The sequence below is a fragment of the Macaca nemestrina genome, chromosome 20 (genome assembly GCF_043159975.1).
Source record: "Macaca nemestrina isolate mMacNem1 chromosome 20, mMacNem.hap1, whole genome shotgun sequence".
NCBI lineage: Eukaryota > Metazoa > Chordata > Mammalia > Primates > Cercopithecidae > Macaca > Macaca nemestrina.
The window spans coordinates 18,552,220-18,574,857 of record NC_092144.1 but is presented as its reverse complement, the minus strand read 5'-3'; the positions used below and the strand labels follow the sequence as shown (position 1 = coordinate 18,574,857).

General features: G+C 51.9%; 1 protein-coding gene and 1 non-coding gene across 3 annotated transcripts in view; both read right to left on the bottom strand.

The window, feature by feature from the left end:
* The window catches only part of LOC105469066 (neurocan), a 40,533-nt gene that overhangs the window by 15,738 nt on the left and 2,157 nt on the right, over positions 1 to 22,638 (bottom strand). For both annotated transcript variants that reach the window (XM_011720883.3, XM_011720047.2), the window contains exons 2-10: positions 20,031 to 20,110; positions 17,742 to 18,143; positions 12,960 to 13,134; positions 12,722 to 12,849; positions 11,888 to 12,181; positions 10,069 to 10,656; positions 8,506 to 9,861; positions 2,673 to 2,789; positions 1,495 to 1,608 (exon numbers count right to left, since the gene is read on the bottom strand). In XM_011720883.3, coding sequence (XP_011719185.2) covers positions 1,495 to 1,608; positions 2,673 to 2,789; positions 8,506 to 9,861; positions 10,069 to 10,656; positions 11,888 to 12,181; positions 12,722 to 12,849; positions 12,960 to 13,134; positions 17,742 to 18,143; positions 20,031 to 20,103 — 3,247 coding nt within the window. In that variant the 5' untranslated portion in view covers positions 20,104 to 20,110. The remainder of the gene's footprint in view (positions 1 to 1,494; positions 1,609 to 2,672; positions 2,790 to 8,505; positions 9,862 to 10,068; positions 10,657 to 11,887; positions 12,182 to 12,721; positions 12,850 to 12,959; positions 13,135 to 17,741; positions 18,144 to 20,030; positions 20,111 to 22,638) is intronic.
* Positions 3,640 to 3,747, bottom strand: LOC112427606 (U6 spliceosomal RNA). Its single transcript, XR_003019301.1, has one exon. It is a non-coding gene; the product is annotated as a U6 spliceosomal RNA (small nuclear RNA).

The window sequence follows — 22,638 nt, the reverse complement described above, 5'->3', positions numbered from 1 at the left end:
CACAGAGACAGAAAGCAGATTAGCGGTTGCCAGGGTCTGGGGAATGGGAATAGGGAGTGACCGCCTAGTGGGCACAGAGTTTCTTTCTGGGGTGCTGAAAAAGTTCTGGAACTAGAGAGAGGTGATGGCTATACAACATTGTGATTGTACAGAATGCCACTGAAATGTACACTTTAAAATGGTCAATTTGGCTGGGCTCAGTGGCTGTAATCCCAGTAGATTGTGAGGCTGATGTGGACAGATTGCTTGAGCTCAGGACTTCAAGACCAGTCTGGGCAACATGGTGAAACCTTGTCTCTACAAAATATACAAAAATTAGCCAGGCATGGTGGCATGTGCCTGTAGTCCCAGCCTACTGGGGAGGCTGAGGTGGGAGGATCACTTGAGCCTGGGAGGTCAAAACTACAATGAGCCAAGATCGCACCACTGTACTCCAGCCAGGGTGCCAAGGTGAGACCCTGTCTCAAAAAATAATAAATTTAGCTAGGTGTGGTGGCGCGTGCCTGTAATCCCAGCTACTCGGGAGGCTGAGGTAGGAGAATCACTTGAACCAGGGAGGCGGAGGTCGCAGTGAGCTGAGATCACGCCACTGCACTCCAGCCTGGTGACAGAGTGAGACTCTATCTCAAAAAAATAAAGTAAAATAAAATAAAATGAAATAAAATAAAATAGGGCAGGCACAGGGGCACATGCCTGTAATTCCAGCACTTTGGGAGGCCAAGGTGGGTGGATCACCTGAGGTCAGGAGTTCAAGACCAGCCTGGCCAACATGGCAAAACCCCGTCTCTACTGAAAAATACAAAAATTAGCCAGGCATGGTGGCAGGCGTCTGTAATCCCAGCTACTTGGGAGGCTGAGGCAGGGAGAATTGCTTGAATCTGGGAGGTGGGGGTTGCAGTGAGCCAAGACGGCATCATTGCACTCCAGCCTGGGTGACAGAGTGAAATTCCACCTAAATAATAATAAAATAGCCGGGCGCGGTGGCTCAAGCCTGTAATCCCAGCACTTTGGGAGGCCGAGACGGGCGGATCACGAGGTCAGGAGATCGAGACCATCCTGGGTAACACAGTGAAACCCCGTCTCTACTAAAAATACAAAAACTTAGCCGGGCGAGGTGGCAGGCGCCTGTAGTCCCAGCTACTCGGGAGGCTGAGGCAGGAGAATGGCGTGAACCTGGGAGGCGGAGCTTGCAGTGAGCTGAGATCCGGCCACTGCACTCCAGCCTGGGTGACAGAGCGAGACTCCGTCTCAAAAAAAAAAAAAAAAAAAAAAAAAAAAAAAAAAATAATAATAATAATAATAATAATAAAAAATAAAATAAAATAAAATGGTTAATTCTATGTTACGCACTGTTTGTCTAAAAAAATAATTTATCTTGTGTCAGGCTCACAGCCATGGAACTGGAGGCAGGGACCTGGAGTATATGGGGAAGCCTGTGGCTGGGCACCCAACCCCACTCTTGGAACTGTTTCTGGGGTTGCAACAGAAACTCACCTTTCTCGCAAAGGCTGCCCCCATAGCTGGGGAGGCAAAGGCAGACAAAGCCGTTGACCTCATCGATACAGGTGCCTCCATTCTCACAGGGGCTGCAGAGGCAGTCATCAATGTCTGACAGAGAGGAGAAGAGATTGAGTCAGAGGTCAGCTTCCCCTTGGCTCTGAGCCTCTGCAGGAAACTAAGCAGAAGATGGGGTCATAGTCCTACCATCCATCCTGGACCTCAGTGCAGCAGTCACAGTCTGCACAGATGGCCCAGTGACTCTGCAGGCAAGGGGGTGGAACCTCATACAATTAACATAAATTAGCATTAATGAGAGCAGATGCCACTGGGGCAGCTGAGAGCCAGGATGTGCAGACTATTCTCCCTGACTCTAGAGAAGTGAAGATTATACTCTCAAAAACAGGCTCATAGAAAGCTGAAGTTGGAGTCTCTTTTAGGCATTTGCAAAGACTTGCACAGAGTCACAAAGCTGTTTGTGGGTAAAGCTAGATATTCATTGAGTTCTTCTTCTACCGGTCCATGTGTAGACAGTGCTTGAGGCACGTATGGTACTGGGCAAGTCACTTTCCCTCCTTGAAACTCAGCTTATTTTTTGGAAAATGGTAATAATAATGGGCTCCTACTCAAGGTGATTGTGAGTAGGGAAGCAATAGAAGAGCTCAATAAATTATATCATTTATATTTATTGTTATAATTCTGTAATCAGTCTTGTGATTGTGAAGGTTGTGAAGTCAAGATGATGCACAGAGCTCAAGAAATTATGTCACTTATACTTGTTGTTGTAATTTCATAATTGGTAGTATTTCTTGTGTTGGGCTTTGAAGCTAGCACCCAACAGTTCTGGTGGCAGTGCTTATACCTCCCACCCACCCAGGAAAGGGCAGGATCCCCAAAGGGCCTTTGCAGGGAGGAGTCTCGGACATATCATTCCTTTGTCTTTCCCTTCCCACCTCTGACTGGTAGTAATGGGAGACAGCACACCAGAGATGAAAGCTCAGCTGTTTGATTCTGGATCCACTAACTGGGCTGATTTAGCTGGATGTAAGGACTGGGGTTTGGGAATGGAGCATCTGAAACCAGCTTTTTGTGATCTCTGAATTCTGAGGGCATGGTTGCTGGAGGCTCTGGAGTCAAACAAATTCAGATTCAGATCCTGAGTCTGGGGTACTCACCAATCTCACAGTTCTCTCCGGCGAAGCCCTGATCACAGCTACAGCCATACATGGTGCCATTGGCATTACATGTCCCTCCATGAAGACAAGGGTTGTTCTCACAGGGATCTGAGTGTGCTGCAGGATGGATGGGTAGTATGGGGAAGAGTCAAACCACAGATCTTTTGCCTTCCTGGAATCAAGACTCCAGGCCCCCAAACTGCTTTAATCAAACCCTCCCTATGGAGTCCTCTTTATAACTTTCCCAACCAGTGGTCACCAACTCCCTCTCATATGCCCCCTGTTACGAGGAGTTTACTCCTTCCAGAAACTGCCCCAAAGCATCTGTGGACTTCCCTGCCTGTAGCAAAGTCCTTCCTCAGCCTGAACTGGAATGGGGCTCCCAGAGACCAGGGCTGCCTGAAGGACCTCGTAGAATGTTTCTCCCAGAACACAGGCTTCTGTGTCCTCCCTGACTTAAGTGTCCTTCCCCTCCTTTGGGCACACTCTGCTCATCACTGTGCTTCTCACAAATTGGGACACAGGAGTAGACATAGGTTCTAGCCTGGGCGACATAGTGGAAAAAAAAAAAAAAAATCCTCATCCTGCCCCAGCCAACACAGATCCTGTCAGGGCAGCATCTGACCATTCCACTGCACAGTGGAATTAAATTTTTAAAAAATTAAATTAAAAAACAAAAAAGAGGCCAGGCACCGTGGCTCACGCCTGTAATCCTAGTACTTTGAGAGACCAAGGCAGATGGATCACCTGAGGTCAGGAGTTCGAGACCAGCCTGGCCAATATGGGGAAACCCATCTCTACTAAAAATACAAAAAATTAGCTGGGCGTGGTGGCAGGAGCCTGTAATCCCAGCTACTTGGGAGGCTGAGGCAGGAGAATCCTTTGAACGCCGAAGGCGGAGGTTGCAGTGAGCTGAGATCGCGCCACTGCACTCCAGCCTGGGTGACAGAGTGAGACTCCATCTCAAAAAAAAAAAAAAAAAAAAAGAATGAAATGCTTCATTTTTTGCACAGGGGCTGTGCTAATCTTCTCTGTATTGTTCTAATTTTAGCATATGTGCTGCTGAAGCGAACACTACTTTACTTTTTTTATTAGAACAATCGTTTCTTGTCTGTATCTCTCCCTAGAGCACTGGTGTTCCATATGGCAGCCACATATAGATATTCACGCTTAAATCAATTAAAGTGAAATAAAAGTAAAAACGTCATCCCTCAGTTGTCCTAGCCACTTTTCAAGTTAGCGTCGATAGAGAACATTTCCATCCCTGGGAAAGTTCTAGACTGTTGCTCTAGGACATCAGTTTTCAGAGGACAGGGGATTTGGTTTGAACACAGGGTCCTGGACAGAGCAGGCACTCAGTAATTGCTTGCTAAAGGAATGAAGGTGGCAGCTGGCCCTCCTGAGGTAGCTGAGGCCTGTCCCTGGGGTGACCCCATGGATGGCAAAGGGGCTTGTGGATGGCAGGGCCTGTGGCTGGACGATGGCCCTGCACGTGTGTGCACACGCACAGGGCTGCCAGGCGGCGGGACGCATGAGCCCCGCCAGGTGCCCTGCGCTGCTGACACCTGCCCACGGACTGGCGGTGACTCAGTCACTCGCTGGTACTGCATTTATTTTTGGCTTCATTAGCATTTCTTCTGCAAGCGGCGGGTGGGTAGGCGCCTGGGTCTCCCCAGCACTGCCCGCCAATCTCCGTCCTGCTGCCTCTGGCTTCATTGTGGACCCCAGGATCCAGAAAAGTATAAGACAGACCCAGCCTCAGCCCAGGTGCAGCTCCAACCCCCGTTTACTTAGTGTTCCTGTGTGGTCGCCCTCCCACCTCTCTGACTGCCCCTTCTCTATTTATTTGGGCATTGAACTTCTTCCCTTCTGATCGTCTTTCCAGGGTTGATCCCCACATAGTCCCTCTCTTCTCTCACCACCACCCTAAGATTATTACTATTTTGTTTTTGAGACGGAGTCTTGCTGTGTCCCCCAGGCTGAAGTGCAGTTGCATGATCATAGCTCACTGCAGCCACAACCTCCCAGGGTCAAGCGGTTCTCCCACCTCAGCACCCCTGAGTAGCTGGGACCACAGGTATGCACCATGCTAATTTTAAAATTTGTTTTGTAGAGACGGGGTCTCACTATGTTGCCGAGGCTGGTCTCCAACTCAGAGCTCTGCTGAGGGCTCAAGTGATCCTCCCGCCTCAGCCTCCCAAAGTGCTGGAATTACAGGCATGAGCCATCACGCCCAGCCTCATGTACTTTTTTATGCCAATGAACTAAGCATTTCACAACCTAGTGACTGAGACAGAAGCCCTGTTTTCCAGCCAGGTGCGGTGGCTCTCGCCTGTAATCCCAGCACTTCAGGAGGCTGAGGCGGGCGGATCACTTGAGTCAGGAGCTCAAGACCAATCTGGTCAACATGGTGAAACCCCATCTCTACTAAAAGTACAAAAATTAGCCAGGGGGCCAGGCGTGGTTGCTCACGCCTGTAATCCCAGCACTTTGGGAGGCGGAGGTGGGCAGATCACGAGATCAGGAGATCGAGACCATGGTGAAACTCCATCTCTACTAAAAACACCAAAAAAAAAAAAAAATTAGCCGGGCACGGTGGCGGGCACCTGTAGTCCCAGCTACTCGGGAGGCTGAGGCAGGAGAATGGCGTGAACCCGGGAGGCAGAGCTTGCAGTGAGCCGAGATCTCACCACTGCACTCCAGCCTGGGTGACAGAGCAAGACTCTGTCTCAAATAAATAAATAAATAAATAAAATAACAAAAAATAAAAATACAGAAAATCAGCTGGGCATGGTGGTGGGCGCCTGTAGTCCCAGCTACTCAGGAAGCTGAGGCAGGAGAATGGCATGAACCGGGGAAGCGGCGCTTGCAGTGAGCCAAGATCGCGCCACTGCACTCCAGCCTGGGTGACACAGCGAGACTCCGTTTCAAAGAAGAAAAGAAAGAAAGAAAGAAAAATTAGACAGGCATGGTGATGCATGCCTACAATCCCAGCATCCCAGCTACTCAGGAGGTTGAGGCATGAAAATCAGTGGAACCTGGGAGGCGGAGGTTGCAGTGACCTGAGATCACTACTGTACTCTAGCCTGGGAGACAGAGCAGGACACTATCTCAAAAAAAACAAAAGAAGCTCTGTGTTCAGACAACCTGGATTCAAACCCCAGGCTTGACACTCCCTTAGTTGCATGGCTGCACAAGGTACTTGACCTCTCTGTGTCTGTCTCCCTATCTGCAAAGTGAGGATCACACTGGAGCTTTTCCCATAAGGACATTAAAAGGATTAACCAAGATAACTCCAGTAAAGTGCTTTGAATAAACCAAGCACACTGGCAGAAACCCATAAATGTCAGCCTTTATGGATACAAGCGGCCCTGCCCCTGGGTCAGCCTGCCTCTGGGACATCTAAGAAAAAAAGATCTGCCAGGTGCTATGGCTCACGTCTGTAATCCCAACACTTTGGGAGGCCAAGGCGAGAGGATCGCTTGAGCCCGGGAGTTTGAGACCAGCCTGGATAACATAGGGAGACCCCATCTCTTCACACACAACCACACACACACACACACACACACACACACACACACACAGAGCTGGGTGTGGTGGTTGCATGCCTGTAGTCCAAGCTACTGCGGAGGCTGATGTGGGAGGATCACTTGAGCCTGGGTGTAGTGAGCTATGGTTGCCCCACTGCACTCCAGCCTGAGCAACAGACCAAGACCCTGTCTGGAAAAAATAAAAAGGAAAAACACCAAAATAAAATAGATCCCACCCCAACACAGCCCAGAGGTGACAGGCTGGATGATGAAACCTGCATCAGCTATTTCCATCATCATGACACTTTGCCTTCAAAAAAAGGGGCACCAACTTGGGCAACATGGCAAAAGTCTGTCTCTACAAAAAATACAAAAATTAGCCAGGCCTAGTGGTGCACACCTGGTCCCAGCTACTTGGGAGCCTGAGGCAGGAAGATCACCTGAGCCTAGGGAGGTCAAGGCTGCACTGAGCCATGATCCTGCCATTGCACTCAAGCCTAGGTGACAGAGTGAGACCCTTTCAAAAAAAAAGGCAGGAGCAGGGGGTTGCAGTAGTTAAACGCCAATGGTGTTAATAAAAGTGCGCAAGTCGACCGGGTGCCATGGCTCACGCCTGTAATCCCAGCACTTTGGGAGGCCGAGGTAGGTGGATCACCTGAGGTCAGGAGTTTGAGACCAGCCTGGCCAACATGATGAAACCCCCCGTCTCTATTAAAAATACAAAAATTAGCCAGGCATGGTGGTGGGAGCCTGTAATACCATCTAATCAGAAGGCTGAGGCAGGAGAATCACTTGAACCTGGGAGGTGGAGGTTGCAGTGCGCCGAGATCACACCACTGCACTCCAGGCTGGATGACAGAGTGAGACTCAGTCTGAAAAAACAAACAACAACAAAAAAGTGTGCAACTCAGAAAAAAAGACTTATTAATTAGCTGCTTGTTTTGTTTTGTTAGTTTGATTTGAGGCAGGGTCTCGTGGTGGAGCTATCATAGCTCACTGCAGCTTGGCTAATTTCTTTTTATTTTTAGTAGAGATGGTGTCTTGCTATGTTGCCCAGCCTGGTCTTAAACTCTTGAGCTCAAGTGATTCTCCCACCTCAGCCTCCCAAAGGGCTAGGATGACAGGCATGAGCCATTGCATGCAGCCACTTTTTCGTTTGTTTGTTTTTAAACTTCATCTGGCCAAAAAACTCAGCTTCATTTGGCAGGACCTAAGAAGGGCTGGAATTTGCAGACTGAGCTGAGGCCGACCTGGCCCCAGGGAGAACAGGGCAGCTGATTTCTCTGGACGCTGCTGGCCACAGAGTAGTTAAGACTCAGGCTGACTTGGGCTCCAGTTGAGGTTTGACCACTGATTAGCCAAGTGGAGTTGTACCTCCCTGAGCCTCGGTTTGCTATCTGTAGAATGGGGGTGATCCTTGCCCCTTGCGTGCCTTCCCAGCACCCACTTTCCCTGTGGCTTGAGGCCCCCCATGAGTCAAATCACTGAATTCCAGTTCCCATTCACATTTGTCCAGGAAACCGTCCCTGCCACGCCTCCTCCCTCTGGCCTCGCCTGGGAGGCGTCTGTGTCCTGCTCTGTCTTCCCCAGACTCGGGGAATCCTGGAAAGCCAGCCCCTGGGCGTCACACCACCGTCCAGCACAAAGCAGATGTAGACATGGCTTGTAACTGAACTCATTCCCTAAATCAGACTCTACTCAATGCCTCGCCACTCCCATGTTTTGTTTTTGTTTTTATTCTGTTTGAGATGGAGTCTCACTCTGTCACCCAGGCTGGAGTACAGTGGTGCGATCTGGGCTCACCGCAACCTCCGCCTCCCGGATTCAAGCGATTCTCATGCCTCAGCTTCCCCAGTAACTGGGATTACAGGTGTGTGCCAACACACCTGGCTAATTTTTATATTTTTAGTAGAGACAGAGTTTCGCCATGTTGGCCAGGCTGGTCTTGAACTCCTGACCTCAAGTGATCTGCCCATCTCGGCTTCCCAAAGTGCTGGGATTACAGGTGTGAGGCACCGCACCTGGCCACTCACCACTCTCAAATTTTGTTCCTTGGGATGTATGCTCTGTGTCCAAAATTGTTCAAGTGCTACTTCATCTCCTGGCCTTTGCCAGTACTCGTTCCTCTGCCAGGAATGTCATTTCTGAAATTCAACTCCACCCGAAAAGCTCCTACCTCCAGCGTCATGCCCCACTAGAAAGCTTCCAGATCCTCAGGGACAACCATTCCTCTCTGCTCTGGGCTCCCCCAGCCCCTGCCCCCCAAGCCCTGACCATTCAGAGTCCTGGGACTCTGTACTCACCCTCCTCCGCACCCTCATTCGTAGGGGTCCCTGACAGGGCTGGCTCCTCTCCACTTGCCACCTCCTCCCAGAAGCTCTCTACGCCTGGACTCCCTGCCAGGACCTCCAGTTTGAAGTCCTCTATGCCCAGGGTGACAGGCAGCAGGGTGCTGGAGGGGTCCCACGGTACCGTAGGCTCCCCTGAGGAAACTAAGGCAGACTCGCCCACACTGGTTGCAGTCGGTGTCCCAGGAGGAACAGCCGGTTTCCCCAGGGGGCTGCTCTGATGAGGAGGCGCTGAAGTTCCTGATGTTCCCTGGGTCTCCACCTGATCCTCTGGCTCTGGGTGGGGTTGGGAGCTTGAGGAGGCCAGTGTAGACACGGCTGGAACTCCAACCTTGTCCCCCTGCTCGGTCGTGAGGGACGTCACAACGCTTGTATCCAGGGCCACCTGAGGGCTCAAGGTGGTGCTTTCAGCTTCTTCAAACGACTGGGATCCAGGTTCCCAAATTCCACTAGCATCACTGGGGGCCGGCGTGACTGTGGAATCCTTGGGATTCACAGTGGGTCCTTCATCTGTAGCAACCCAAGGCTCCAAACTCGGGGTGACTTTGGGTACCAAGAAGACTCCAGGGGTTCCCGAGGGGGCAGATGGGGAGCTTGCACCCGGCCCTTTGCTGTACACTGAGGGCCAGGGGTCCTGTACCTCATCTACAGTGGCCTGCAAGCCAGAAGTGGGGCTTTCTGCTGTGTCGAAGACCCCAGACTCAGACCCCGAGATGCCCCTGAGGCCCGTTAGCTCCGTGGCAGTCTCAGTGGGGACAAAACCTACAGCCACATTCCTGTTTACAGAAGGCCATGGGCTGGAGCTGGGGTGCTCAGCTTTGTGGACCTGAGCAAGGCCGGTCTCCCCAATTTCTCTGACGTCTGCCCTGGGGGACTCAGGTGTTGTGGGCATGGCCTCTCCACCCTGTCCTGTCGGGGTCGAAAAGGGAGGCAGGGAATACACCTCGGTCTCTGCAGCAGGGGAAGGTGGAGCCGTGGCCGTGGCCTCACCATGTCCCTCAACTCTACTGGCCTCAGTGGAGACGGAGGTAGGGTGTGGTAGCATCCACTGTTTGGGACCACGCAGCATGGCCATCATAGGGAGATCTGGGGAGGTGGCCAAGGGGGATGCCTCCCAGGGGGCAGGGCTGGGAGCTGAGACAGTGGCCTCCAAGGGGGACCAAAACAGGTCTGGGGTGGCTGGCCTGGCACTGGGGCCCTCGGCTTTCTCTAACTCCGGGACAGGGGCCCTGCTGTGGCCTGAGATGCTGGGTGGGACCATGGTCGGGGGCCACAGCCAGGGCTCTGGGGAGCTCTTGCCACCAGCAGAACCTGCAACAACATCAAGGCAGTCATTACAATGATCTCTCAGCAGCCCCTTTGGTGGGACTCCAGGCCCAATGGAGAGGGGGCTTCTGGGGCCAGAGTACCCAGCTGGGATTCACAGCTTCCTCCCTCATCCTGAGTGTAGCCATGGCTACTTCTCCACCCTCACCTCCAGATCCCCAGGTAGGTCCCGCCTCCCCCAGAGCAACTCACCAGCTCTAGGCATATCCACCTCATTGGTCAGATCAGCCCAGGGGCTCCGGCTGTGGCCACTGCCCCACATCTCTGTGACTGCCATGGCCAGCGGAGGCTCCACTTGGTTCCCCACGGCCTCTGAGGTTGGGGGCTGGGCGCTGGCCTCCATCCCCTCCTGCAGCCCCGGCTCTGGGTCCTGCTGCTGGAAGTAGCGCCCATTCAACCCTTTGAAGCGCCCCCTCCTCCTAGCTGTAGGGTCAGTCGGGGCCACCTCCGTGTGTGAACTTGCTGTAGTGCCTGCCCCCGTGTCACTAGGGCTGGGGGCCACCGTGCTTAGCCACACTTCCCCAGTGGGCCATGAGGCCAGCATGGGGTCGCCAGGGGTAGGGCTGAGTGTCTGTTGAGATTCCTGCTTCTCCGCCAAGATCAGGGGTTCTTCTTCCCCACTGGACACCAGAGGCTCCTGGAAGTCAGGGGTGACCACCTCTTCCTCCTCCAGGGTGGGCTCCAGTTCTCTAACTGGGGGCCCCTCTGCTGACAGAATCTCCCCCTCATCCCCAGAGGATGGGGTCTCTAGGTCTCCATGTTGTGATGTGGGGTGATGAGCTGTGGGAGAAAGCAGAAGAGATTGTGTTAGGCCCAGGGGTGGCCTGGGAAGTTCTGCTTGAAGTCTACCCACTTTCCGGCATGCTGCAGCACAAGCCTCCTGTGCACCTCTGTCTCTCCTAAGTGGTTTCTGAGATTCCCCCAGCCTGAGAGAGGGAAGTGCAGTCTTCACCTCCACTGTTGAGGCTGGGGACCACCTGAGCCACGGTCAGGGTCAGAGTCAACTGGCTGCAGTGAGGGCTATAAGAATTTGGGCCAGGCGCGGTGGCTCACGTCCATAATCCCAGCACTTTGGGAGGCCAAGGCGGGTGGATAACTTGAGGTCAGGAGTTCAAGACCAGCCTGGCCAACATGGTGAAACCCCGTCTCTACTAAAAATACAAAAATTAGTTTGGCGTGGGCGCATTCCTGTCCCAGCTACTCGGGAGGCGGAGGCAGGAGAATCGCTTGAACACGGGAGGCGGAGGTTGCAGTGAGCCGAGATCGCACCACTGCACTCCAGCCTGGGTGACAGAGTGAGCCTCCATCTCAAAAGGAAAAAAAAAAAAACAAAACAATTTGGCTCATGGGCAAAGCTCAGGCAGCGTCCAACTCTCATGAACTTGAGTCGGCCTGTTGAGGGGTTCAACTCAACTTTGATGATGGATCCTCTCCTGGTACAAGTGGTGCCCAGTGGGCATGGTATGCCCGTGCCAAGATTGGGGCAGCTTACTTAGAGGACTTGACTCCTTTGGGGTGATGCTTGCAGCTTCCAAAGCTGTCCCCACTGTCCCCCAACAAGGGCAAGTGTCATCCCTGCTCCCACCCCCGGTGTGGAGCCCAGAGGTGGCCAATTGAGGCATAATCTCTTCCACGGGGGTGTGTATGTGTATGGGCGTGTCTCTACGTAGAATATGCCCCACCCAAGGGCTTGTCTTTCAGGGTTATGGGGCCTCCGGACCTCAGGAGATACAGCCCACCCAGCAAAGATGATTCCCCACCACAGTGGCCTCCTCTGGAGCCCTGTTCTTTCCCTAGGACCGGGCTTCTAGGGAAAGATTTGTCGTAAGGGGTGTGGCCTTCGCCCGGGGGCGTGGCCCTCACCCAGAGACTTGGCCCTCACCCAGGGACGTGGCTTATCACAAAGTGAGCTTCCACGTGTCTCTCTGCCTTGGCTTGGCGAGGCTTTCAGGGGCGTGGCCTTCGCCAAAGCGAAAGCCCTGGGGGAGCGGCCACCAGGGGACGCACGCACCTCGGAAGCAGTAGGCGTCGAAGCGCGCGGCGGGCGAAGGAAAGCCAGTCCGGTTAGCGAAGCGGTAGACGGTGCGCACGCCCGGGGCTGGGCCCCCGCAGCGCCGGCGTGGCGTCTGGATCGGGTAGCGCACGCTGCCGTCGGCCAGCCAGCCTGGGTCGCACTGGTCCAGGCCCTCATGCCAGGCCAGGTGCAGCTGTCCCACCGAGGCCAGCGCGGCACCCTGGCGGCGGCACTGTGCACGCGCGCCAGCCAGTGTCAGGCGGCGGGCCGGGCCCACGTAGAAGACCTCTCCTGCGGGAAGGGCGGGTGGAGGTCAGGGGGGCTGGGGAACCCTCCCCTGGAGCCCAGGAAGTGGGTCCAACTCCAAATAGTCCCGACCTGGACGTTAGGGTGGTGTTTAAAAGAGACGGTGACAACCGCAGCTCTGCGTCCAGCTCCGGGACCATCGTTGTCCTTACCTCTCATGCAGAGCTAAGTCTCTTTTTACAAATGGAGTAACTCAGGCACATGGGCAAGTCGGGCTTCAGGAGAGGGAGGGGCTCGGTGAAGGGGGCTCACAGAGGAGGAAGCGGGTAGGGACAGGGAGGCAGGCAGGGGACAGGAGATCAGAGAGGGAAAGAGGATCAGAGAGAGGAAGGGGGCAAAGGGAGGGAGGGGGACTCAGGGAAGCATGGAAAGCTCAGAAAATGGGTGGGATCATGTCTTGGTTGCAGGTTTAGAGAGGTAAAAGACAGGAGACTTGCATAAGGACCCGGGAGGATGGGAATTGGGGAGAACGATAGAGGCTCAAAGAGAGGCGAAGGGGCCGGGTCCTGCCAGTCCCAGACTTACCCCCTAGCTCCCGGGCAAAGCAATACACATCGTAGAGTTCCTGTGGGTTGCGTCTCCCATAGCTCCGAACCCCTGGAAGGCTGCTACGGTCACCATAGCAACCAGGACGGGACTGGGTGATAGGATACCTGACAATACAAGGGGAGGGTCCCTCTCAGATGTGTACTCCTGGAGCCCCCAAGGAACCTCCTTCCCCATGGGCTAGTCTTCATCTCCCTGCCCTGTGTATCCCCCTCACCGAACAGTGCGGTCAGAGAGCCAGCCAGCATCACAGTTGTCAAAGCCATCCTCGAAGGCAGCCTGTAGATGCCGAGGGGCTGCAATGATGGCTGAGCTGAGATGGCAGGCCTCCTGGGCCTCAGCGAAGGTCAGTGCATAGCGGTCCTGGGCTGCCCGGTAGTGGAACACAACACCTGTGGGGGAACATCCAGGATGGGGGGGCAGTCGACTTATGCTGGAATCTTCAAGAACAGACCTACCTCTTGCAGAATGACTCCCCACTCCTGTCTGATAATAATAGACCCACATACAGTGTGGGTCGAGGGTGGGAAGCAAGATCCATATGCCCCCATTTTACAGATGAGGAAACTGATAACAATGGCCATAAAGGGTTACAAGTTAGCAAATATTTACAATGTGAAAAGCATTTACAGCCGGGTGTGGTGGCTCACTTCTGTAATCCCAGCACTTTGGGAGGCCAAGGTGGGCGGATCACTTCAGGTCAGGAGTTCGAGACTAGCCTGGCTAACATGGTGAAACCCCGTCTCTACTGAAAATACAAAAATAGCTGGGCGTGGTGGCACACGCCTGTAATCCCAGCTACTCAGGAGGCTGAGGCAGGAGAATCGCTTGAACCCAGGAGGCGGACATTGCAGTGAGCCGGGATTGAGCCACTGCACTCCAGCCTGGGAGACAGAACAAGACTTCGTCTCAAATAAATAAATAAATAAAACATTTTTAAAAAGAAAAGCATTTGTAAGCATTATCTTATTGAACTCTTACAACAAATCTGATTGCTTCCAGAAGAGGAAACTAAGGGTCAGAAAGGTTGAGGGACAGGTCCAGGGCCACGCAGCAAATAAGAAGCAGAACCAGAATTCAAATTCAGAGAGATCTGACTCCAAAGATAGCACTCTTCATGCCCAGGGTTAGGCCCTGGAGGTGGCAGGAGGTGTGGAGAAGGCTGACAGAGAGATTCTGCCTTTTAGGAATTAAGTGCATGTGCTGATAGGGAAGTGTAGGCAGCAATGGAAGATCAAATGTGGTTCTTGCCTGGCCTGGAAATGTGGTCCTGGAAGGCTTCTTGGAGGAGGTGACATGTAAGCCAGGATATGAAGCACCAGTAACAGGCTCACTGTGATTCAAATTCTGATTTAGGGATGAAAGAAATGGCTGAACAAGACAAAGAAATGAAACACCTTGTTCTGTCTTATCCTACTGAGAGCCCTTGTGTCCTCAGCATTGGATCAGTACAGAATAGGTGCTCAACAAATGTTTGGCTGAATGTCTGGGCACAGCAGCTCATGCCTGTAATCCCAGCACTTTGGAAGACCGAGGCTGGCAGATCACTTGAGGCTAGGAGTTGGAGACCAGCCTGGCCAACATGGTGAAACCCTGTCTCTACTAAAAATACAAAAATTAGCCAGGTGTGGTTGTGTGCACCTGTAATCCCAGCTACTCCAGAGGCTGAAGCAGGAGAATCACTTGAACCCACGAGGCAGAGGTTGCAGTGAGCCAAGATCGTATCACTGAACTCCAGCCTGGGTGAAAGAGTGAAAATCTGTCTCAAACAACAACAAAAAGAGTTTGGCTGAATGAATGAAATTGAAGTCACCTAGATGTGGAATTCACTTGCCTCACCCCCAATCAGTTTGTTGTTGTTGTTGTTGTTAGCTTTTATCAATTTTCAGAAATAAGACCTTTGAAAGGGGATGATTTGTTGACCCCATAAACTATATGGTGAGACACTGTGTCCCCAGTTCACCGTTTGGGGGTATGCAGGTTAAGACCCAAGACAGGAATCAGGGACTTGCCCAAGGTCAATGTAAGTTAAGGGAAACAGATTTCCCAGCAGGAGTCCACAGGATGTTTGCCATGCAACAATCCATTCACTGAGTCATTTATTGAGCATCTACTGTGTGCCAAACCCTGCTCTTTATTTTTAGTTTTTGACTATTTATTTATTTATTTGAGTCAGGGTCTCCCTCTGTCACCCAGGCTGAATGAAGTGCAGTGGTGTGATCTCGCTCACTGCAGCCTCCAACCTTCCAGGCTCAAGCGATCCTCCCACTTCAGCCTCCTGATGAGCTGGGACTACAGGTGCACACTAACATGCCCTGCTAATTTTTTTTTTTTTTTTGAGATGGAGTCTCGCTCTGTCGCCCAGGCTGGAGTGCAGTGGCGCAATCTCGGCGCACTGCAAAGTCCGTCTCCCAGGTTCACACCATTCTCCTGCCTCAGCCCCCTGAGTAGCTGGGACTACAGGCGCCCGCCACCACGCCGGGCTAATTTTTTTGTATTTTTTAGTAGAGATGGGGTTTCACTGTGTTAGCCAGGATGGTCTTGATCTCCTGACCTCGTGATCCACCCCCCTCAGCCTCCCAAAGTGCTGGGATTATAGGCGTGATCCAGTCATGCCCTGCTAATTAAAAAAAAATTTTTTTGTAGAGATGGGGTCTCACCATCTTGCTCAGGCTGGTCTTGAACTCCTGGGCTCAAGCAATCCTCCTGCCTTAGTCTTTCAAAATGCTGAGATTAGAGGTATGAGCCACCACATCTGGCTTATTTAGTTGTATTATTATTACTATTATTTTTAAGACGGAGTTTCACTCTTGTTGCCCAGACTGGAGTGCAATGGCACGATCTTGGCTCACTGCAACCTCCACCTCCTGGGTTCAAGCAATTCTCCCGCCTCACCTCCCGAGTAGCTGGGGTTACAGGCATGTGCCACCATGCCTGGCTAATTTTTGTATTTTCAGTAGAGAAGGAGTTTCACCATCTTGGCCAGGCTGGTCTTGAACTCCTGACTTCATGATCCGCCCGCCTCGACTTCCCAAAATGCTGGGATTACAGGCTTGAGCCACTGCGCCCAGCCATATTATTATTATTTTTGAGACAGGGTCTTGCTCTGTTTCCCAGACTGGAGTGCAGTGGCATGATCAGGGCTCACTGCAGCCTTGATCTCTCGGGACTCAAGCAATCCTCCCACCTCAGCCTCCTGAGTAGCTAAGACTACAGGCACATACCACCATGCCTGGCTAATGTTTTGGAATTTGGAATTTTGTAGGGACAAGGTCTCACTATGTTGCCCAGGCTGGTCTCGAACTCCTGAGCTTAAATGATCCTCCTGCCTTGGTCTCCCAAAGTGCTGGGATTACAGGCATGAGCCACTGGGCCCCCATCCCTGTTTTTTTGTTTTGTTTTGTTTTTAATAGAGACAGGGTCTTGCTATGTTGCCCAGGCTGGTCTTGAATTCCTGGGCTCAAGCGAGCCTTCCTCCTCAGCCTCCCAAAGTGCTGAAATTACAGGTGTGCACTACCACACGCAGCTCAACAAGAATTTAATAAAGGAATTGGTTAAATAGGTATTTGAGAACTGTTCTTGCTTAATATTTAATATACATTTTTAATTAACTTTTTAAAAATTGCCTCACTTAGAAAAAAACTTGTTTATTTTACAAGGAATTTTTTATTTCTATTTTAAATAGAAAGCCAGTATCCTTTGTCTTACATAAAATCAGATAACCATAAAATTGACTCCAAGCAAAATCCTGCCCAGACGGAGGATGCAGTGAGCTTAGATAGCACCACTGGACTCCAGCCTGGGCAACAAGAGCAAGACTCCATCTCAAAACGAAACAAAAAAAAATCCTGCCTAGATAATGTGGCCCCCAGAAGTCTGAGCTGGAGACTTCTCCCTCATAGCTAAAAAAGAGAGGTGTTGGCCGGGCGCGGTGGCTCAAGCCTGTAATCCCAGCACTTTGGGAGGCCGAGACGGGTGGATCACAAGGTCAGGAGATCGAGACCATCCTGGCTAACACAGTGAAACCCCGTCTCTACTAAAAAATACAAAAAAACTAGCCGGGCGAGGTGGCGGGCACCTGTAGTCCCAGCTACTCGGGAGGCTGAGGCAGGAGAATGGCCTGAACCCGGGAGGCGGAGCTTGCAGTGAGCTGAGATCCGGCCACTGCACTCCAGCCAGGGGGACAGAGTGAGACTCCGTCTCAAAAAAAAAAAAAAAAAAAAAAAAAAAGAGAGGTGTTAAAGATAGTACCCATACCCATAAAGACTTCGTTGTTTTTTTTTTCTTTTGAGGCAGTCTCACTGTGTTGCCCAGGCTGGAGTGCAGTGGCTTGATCTCAGCTCACTGCAACCTCCGCCTCCTGGGTTCAAGCAGTTCTCCTGCCTCAGCCTCCCAAGTAGCTGGGATCACAGGCATGCATCACCATGCCTGGCTAATTTTTTTTTTTTTTTTAAAGACGGGGTTTCACCATGTTGGCCAGGCAGGTCTCAAACTCATGACCTCAACTGATCCATGCGCCTCGGCCTCCCAAAGTGCTGGGATTACAGGCACCATAAAGACTTTATGACTTTATCAGGAGAATTGAAGGGGAATCCCTGTTCAGAGGGTGATTTCTTTCTTTCCTTTTTTTTTTTTTTTTTTTGAGACAGAGTCTCCCTCTGTCATCCAGGCTAGAGTGGAGTAGCCTCAACCTCCCGGGCTCAAACGATCCTCCCACCTCAGCCTCCCGAGTAGCTGGACTACAGGCATGTGCCACCAATGCCCGGCTAATTTTTGTGTTTTCTGTGGAGACAAGGTTTCACCATGTTACCCAGGCTGGTCTCAAACTCCTGTGCTCAAGTGATCCACTCACCTTGGCCTCCCAAAGTGCTGGGATTACAGGTGTGAGACACCACGCCAGGTCTCAGGGAGCGATTTCTAAGGTGACATTTGGTGGGTAGGCACCAGGTTCATCCCTCCCTCTCCCAGCTCCCCAGCCCCTCCTTTGCCCCCAGCTGACCTGTCACCTCCAAGGGCACCAGGTCTTGCTCATCCTCGATGCCCCTCACCACCTGGCAGCGGTACAGCCCAGAATCACTGGCCCTCAGCGGCCCCAGAAGTAGTGTGGCGTTGACTCGGCGCCGGGGGTAGGCAGGTAGTGACACTCGTCCCTGCCAGCTTTTGGCCACCCTCACGACGTTGTCCTTGGCCACCAGGATGGGCAAATCCTGTCGCTGGCCCGATGCAGTCCGCACCTTGGTCCACTTTATCCGAGGGGCATCTCGGGCTGCGCTTGGCCGTGGCTGCAGGGTAAAGAGACAGGGCAGGGCCACCAGCTCCGCCAGCGCAGCCCGCACGGACCCAGACCCCAGCTTCTGCATGTGGAGCCCCCTTTCGCTGGCATCGGCGATATCCTGTGTGCCTGGGTTGGAGAAGGTGGAGAGAGGGCGTGACTCAGAGGCAAGAACCAAGCAGGAACTGCTATTTCCCTCTTTTAAATTTTTTTTTAAAAAGGGCTGAACCAGAATTCAAACCTAGGGCCACTTGACCTCAGAATCCAAGCAGTGACTGGACGCGATGGCTCATGCCTATAATCCCAGCACTTTGGGAGACCAAGGCGGGCAGATCACCTGAGGTTTGGAGTTTGAAACCAGCCTGACCAACATGGAGAAAACCCTGTCTTTACTAAAAATACAAAATTAGCTGGGTGTGGTGGCTCATGCCTGTAATCCCAGCTACTTGGGAGGCTGAAGCAGGAGAATTGCTTGAACCTGGGAGGCAGAGGTTGCAGTGAGCCAAGATCGCGCCATTGCACTCCAGCCTGGGCAACAAGAGCAAAACTCCGTCTCAAAAAAAAAAAAAAATTATTTTTAGAGATGGAGTCTCTATCGCCCAGGCTGGAATGCAGTGACATGATCACAATTCATTACAGCTTCAAGCTCCTAGGCTCAAGCAGTCCTCCCATCTCAGCTCCCAAAAGTGCTGGGATTATAGGTATGAGCCACTGTGCCCAGCCCCTTATTATTATTATTATTATTATTATTTTATTTATTTATACTTTTGAGATGGAGTCTCGCTCTGTCTCCCAGGCTGGAGTGCAGTGGCATGATCTCAGCTCACTGCAACCTCTGCCTCCTGAGTTCAATCAACACCTCAGCCTCCCAAGTAGGTGGGATTACAGGTGCGTGCCACAATGCCTGGCTAATTTTTGCATTTTTAGTAGACGAGTTTCACCATGTTGGCCAGGCTGGTCTCCAATTCCTGACTTCAACTGATCCGCCTACCTTGGCCTCCCACAGTTCTGAGATTATAGGCGTGAGCCACCACACCGAGCCTTATTATTATTTTTTTGAGTCTGACTCTGTCACCCAGTCTGGAGTGCAGTGGCATGAGCTCGGCTCACTGCAACCTTCGCCTCCTAGGTTCAAGCGATTCTCATGCCTCAGCCTCCCGAGTAGATGGGATTACAGGCATGTGCCACCACACCTTGCTGATTTTTGTATTTTCTGTAGAGATGGAATTTCACCATGTTGGGCAGGCTAGCCTGGAACTCCTGACCTCAAGTGATCTGCCTGCCTCTGCCTCCCAAAGTGCTAGAATTATAGGCATCAACCACTGTGCCTCGCCCCTCACTTTATTTTTATAAGGACAAGGATTTTACTCCAGTGCCACTGACTCACTGTATGGCCCCAGGAGAGGCATTTTCCTTCCCTGAGTCCCAGTTTTTCCGAAAGGTAAAGTGAGAGACAGCTAATGAAAAGGAAATGGTGTTTGCGGAGTACTGTCTTTATAACAGGCACTTTATAGCAATCAGCTCATTTGATTTTCATAACCATCTGCAGAGTAGCAATGTCTCATTCTCTTTGGGGAAAGTTGAGGAAACTGAAGTTCAGAGAGATCATTATGCTTGCCTAAGGTCACAGACCAAATATGTGAGGGATTTCTAAAATCTGGGCTCTTGACCACCAGCAGAGGCACCCAGACCTTTATTTCCATCGCTCCACCCTTGGCAGACATCACGAATCAATCTCTGCACTATTCTCATTTCTTTCTTTCTTTCTCTCTCTCCAGTTCATCTGAGCAAAACGATGAGAGGCGGGAATCTCCAGCTTCTGCTGACAATGACTAAAAATAACCTCTTAGGTATCTTGTTCGCTTTTGACTGTTCAAAGACCTTTTAAAATCTATTCTCATCTTATTCTCTATCCCATGCCAGGAGACCAGCAGGGGAAGGCTCTGGAACTCAAAAGCTGCCCCATATTGTCCATCCCCCAGACCCCAATCTCTCCCTCCCCACAAACCAACTCACCCTGTTCCCCAGCCACAAAGAGCAGCATCTGCGGCATCAAAAGGCCCAAGGCCCAGACAAACGTGGCCCCCATCCTGGATCTGGAACAAAATGGAAAGGGAGGGAAGAGTGAGCCATAACCCAACCCTCCCAGATATTCAGCATGGCAGGACCAAACTCCCCCACTCTACAGATCAGGAAACCAGGGCTCAGAGAGACCAGTGTGTTATTCTAGGTCACAGAAGGAGCCGGCAAAGGGCTGAGCCAGAATTCAAACCCAGGGCCACTTGACCTCAGACGCGGTGGCTCACGCCTATAGTCCCAGCACTTTGGGAGGTTGAGGCAGGAGGATTGCTTGAGGCCAGGAGCTTGAGACCAGCCTAGGCAACATAGTGAGATCTCATCTCTATGAAAAAATTAGCTGGGTCTGGTGGTGCACATTTTGGTCCCAGCTACTCAGGAGGCTGAGGTGGGAGGATTGCTTGAGCCCAGGAGTTCAAGGCTGCAGGGAGCTATGATCGCACCACCACGCTCCAGCCTGGGTGACAGCACAAGACTGTCTGAAAATAAAACAAAACAACAAAAAACAATGTAAGCAATGAAGTCTGTGGTCAGAAGCCTGGGTACTATCGTGAATCAAATCTGGAATTGACTCACTGTTTCTTGTGTGTGATCTTGGACAAGTTGCTTACCTTCTCTGTGCCTTACTTTCTCTGTGGATCAGATGGGGATAACATCAGGTGGTTGAAAGGAACGGATGAGTCAATATATATAAAATGCTTAGAACTACCTCATGCAGTAAGGGGTACATTTTAGCTGCTGCTATTATTATTACTGACCTTAACACAGCCAAGACTGAAATATCATTTTTCAAGTCAGCCTCCTCCATCAGACTAGTGTCTCCTAGAGGGCAGCAGTCCATCCCAGTCCTCCCAGCATCCCCAGTCCAGGCAGCAGGCTGGCCTCTAAGCCATCCTTTAATCTGGGTTTGCTGGCTGACACGATTCGCAGCTTCAATTCCAGGATTTGGTTGTCACCAAGATTCTATTCTTGGTTTCTGGGATTTTGGAGGAGCCGCCAACTCCTAGCTGGAGGAAGGGGCTCACCCCTGCCCACCCATCCTCCTCCTGACTTCACACAGCCCAACGAAGATGCTTCTTAGGCCCACAGACAAACTTCAATTGTGGGTCCAGTTCCCTATAGGGGCTAGGACCCATAGGGATAAAGTGGACAACTATTAAGTGCCTACTGTGAGCAAAGCCAGTCGTTGGGACACAGCAGTACATTTCCTGACTTCACATTCTCCCAGAGACTAGGAATCCTGGGGAGGTGGTCCCTCCCCGAAACCTCCCACCCCTACCAATCCCCCTCACCAGGCTCAGGAGGTGGGCGCAGATGGAAAATTAGAACATCATTTGCAAACCCAACCCTTGCTCCCTGCCCCTATAAGAAATTATCCTTGAGGAAGGGGTGTGAACAGAGTCCAGAAGGGGAGGTTGTAGGGGACAGCTGTCCCCTTCCCCAGTTCTCCTTCCCAGCTGCCAGAGTTCTCGGCTGGGAGGCCGGCCTGGGACCTGTCCGTGGTGCTGAACTCTGAGGCGGCAACGCGGCGGCAAAGCCCACCTGGTCCACCCCTGCCTCCCGCCTGCCAACAGGATGCCTCGGGGACCAGAGATGGCTAGAGGTTTGCCTCAGGCTGCACAGCAGGGTAGAGGTCAAGGCCAGACCCTGGACCGGTGCTCCCAACTACCAACTTGTAAACCTCAGTAACCTCTGCCTTCATCTCAGGCTGTTCTCATTTCTTCCCCTTGGAACTCCAAGCAAGTGTGCGGTCCCCTCACGGCTGTTCTAGGCCTGGCCAGGTATTAGAGAGAGACAGGACTCCAGGTTGCACCTGCCCCCAGCAGGGCCTTAGGAATGGACAAGGCCAGAGAATTCTCTCTTTCTCTCTGTCTCTCTCTGTCACACACATACACGTACACGCGTACACGCGCGCGCACACACACACACACCCCCCATTAAGAGGTCAGACTACATCCAGATAGCCCTGCTTCTAATCCAGGACTAGCTGCTTCCATCTCTCTGTGCCTCAGTTTCCCCACCTGTAAAATGGAGATTACCCAGCAAGTACCGCCTACAGCTACTGTGAGGACGAAATGACCTAAGACTTGCAAAGTCCTAGAAATGTTAAATTTAAAAACAGCTCTTTAGACACAAAGCCTCATGTATACACTAAAAATATACTGAGGTTGCCCAACATGGTGACAGACACAGTTTCAGGTGCACACTCCCCACACACACCCTCCCACTCCCTTCCACTCGCACCCTCACACACCCACACCCTTCTCTTAAAATACCTCCTCCCCAGGGCGGCCAGAGATGAGCATTTACACAGCTGTCTGGGGCCCGTGCCCTCATGAATAATGTACGAGCCTCATGCATATGCAAGCAGGGGCCTGCGGGGTGCTGGAGGAGGGGCAGCTCAGATCCATGTGAATGTGTGTGTGTGTGAGTGTGTGTGTGAGTGTGTGTATGTGTGTGTCCCCTCCTTCACTTCACCCCCATCCCAAGTCTCGGTTAGCACTGAATGAGGGTGAGTTTGCCAATGGGCATTTGTGAGCGTGACGGG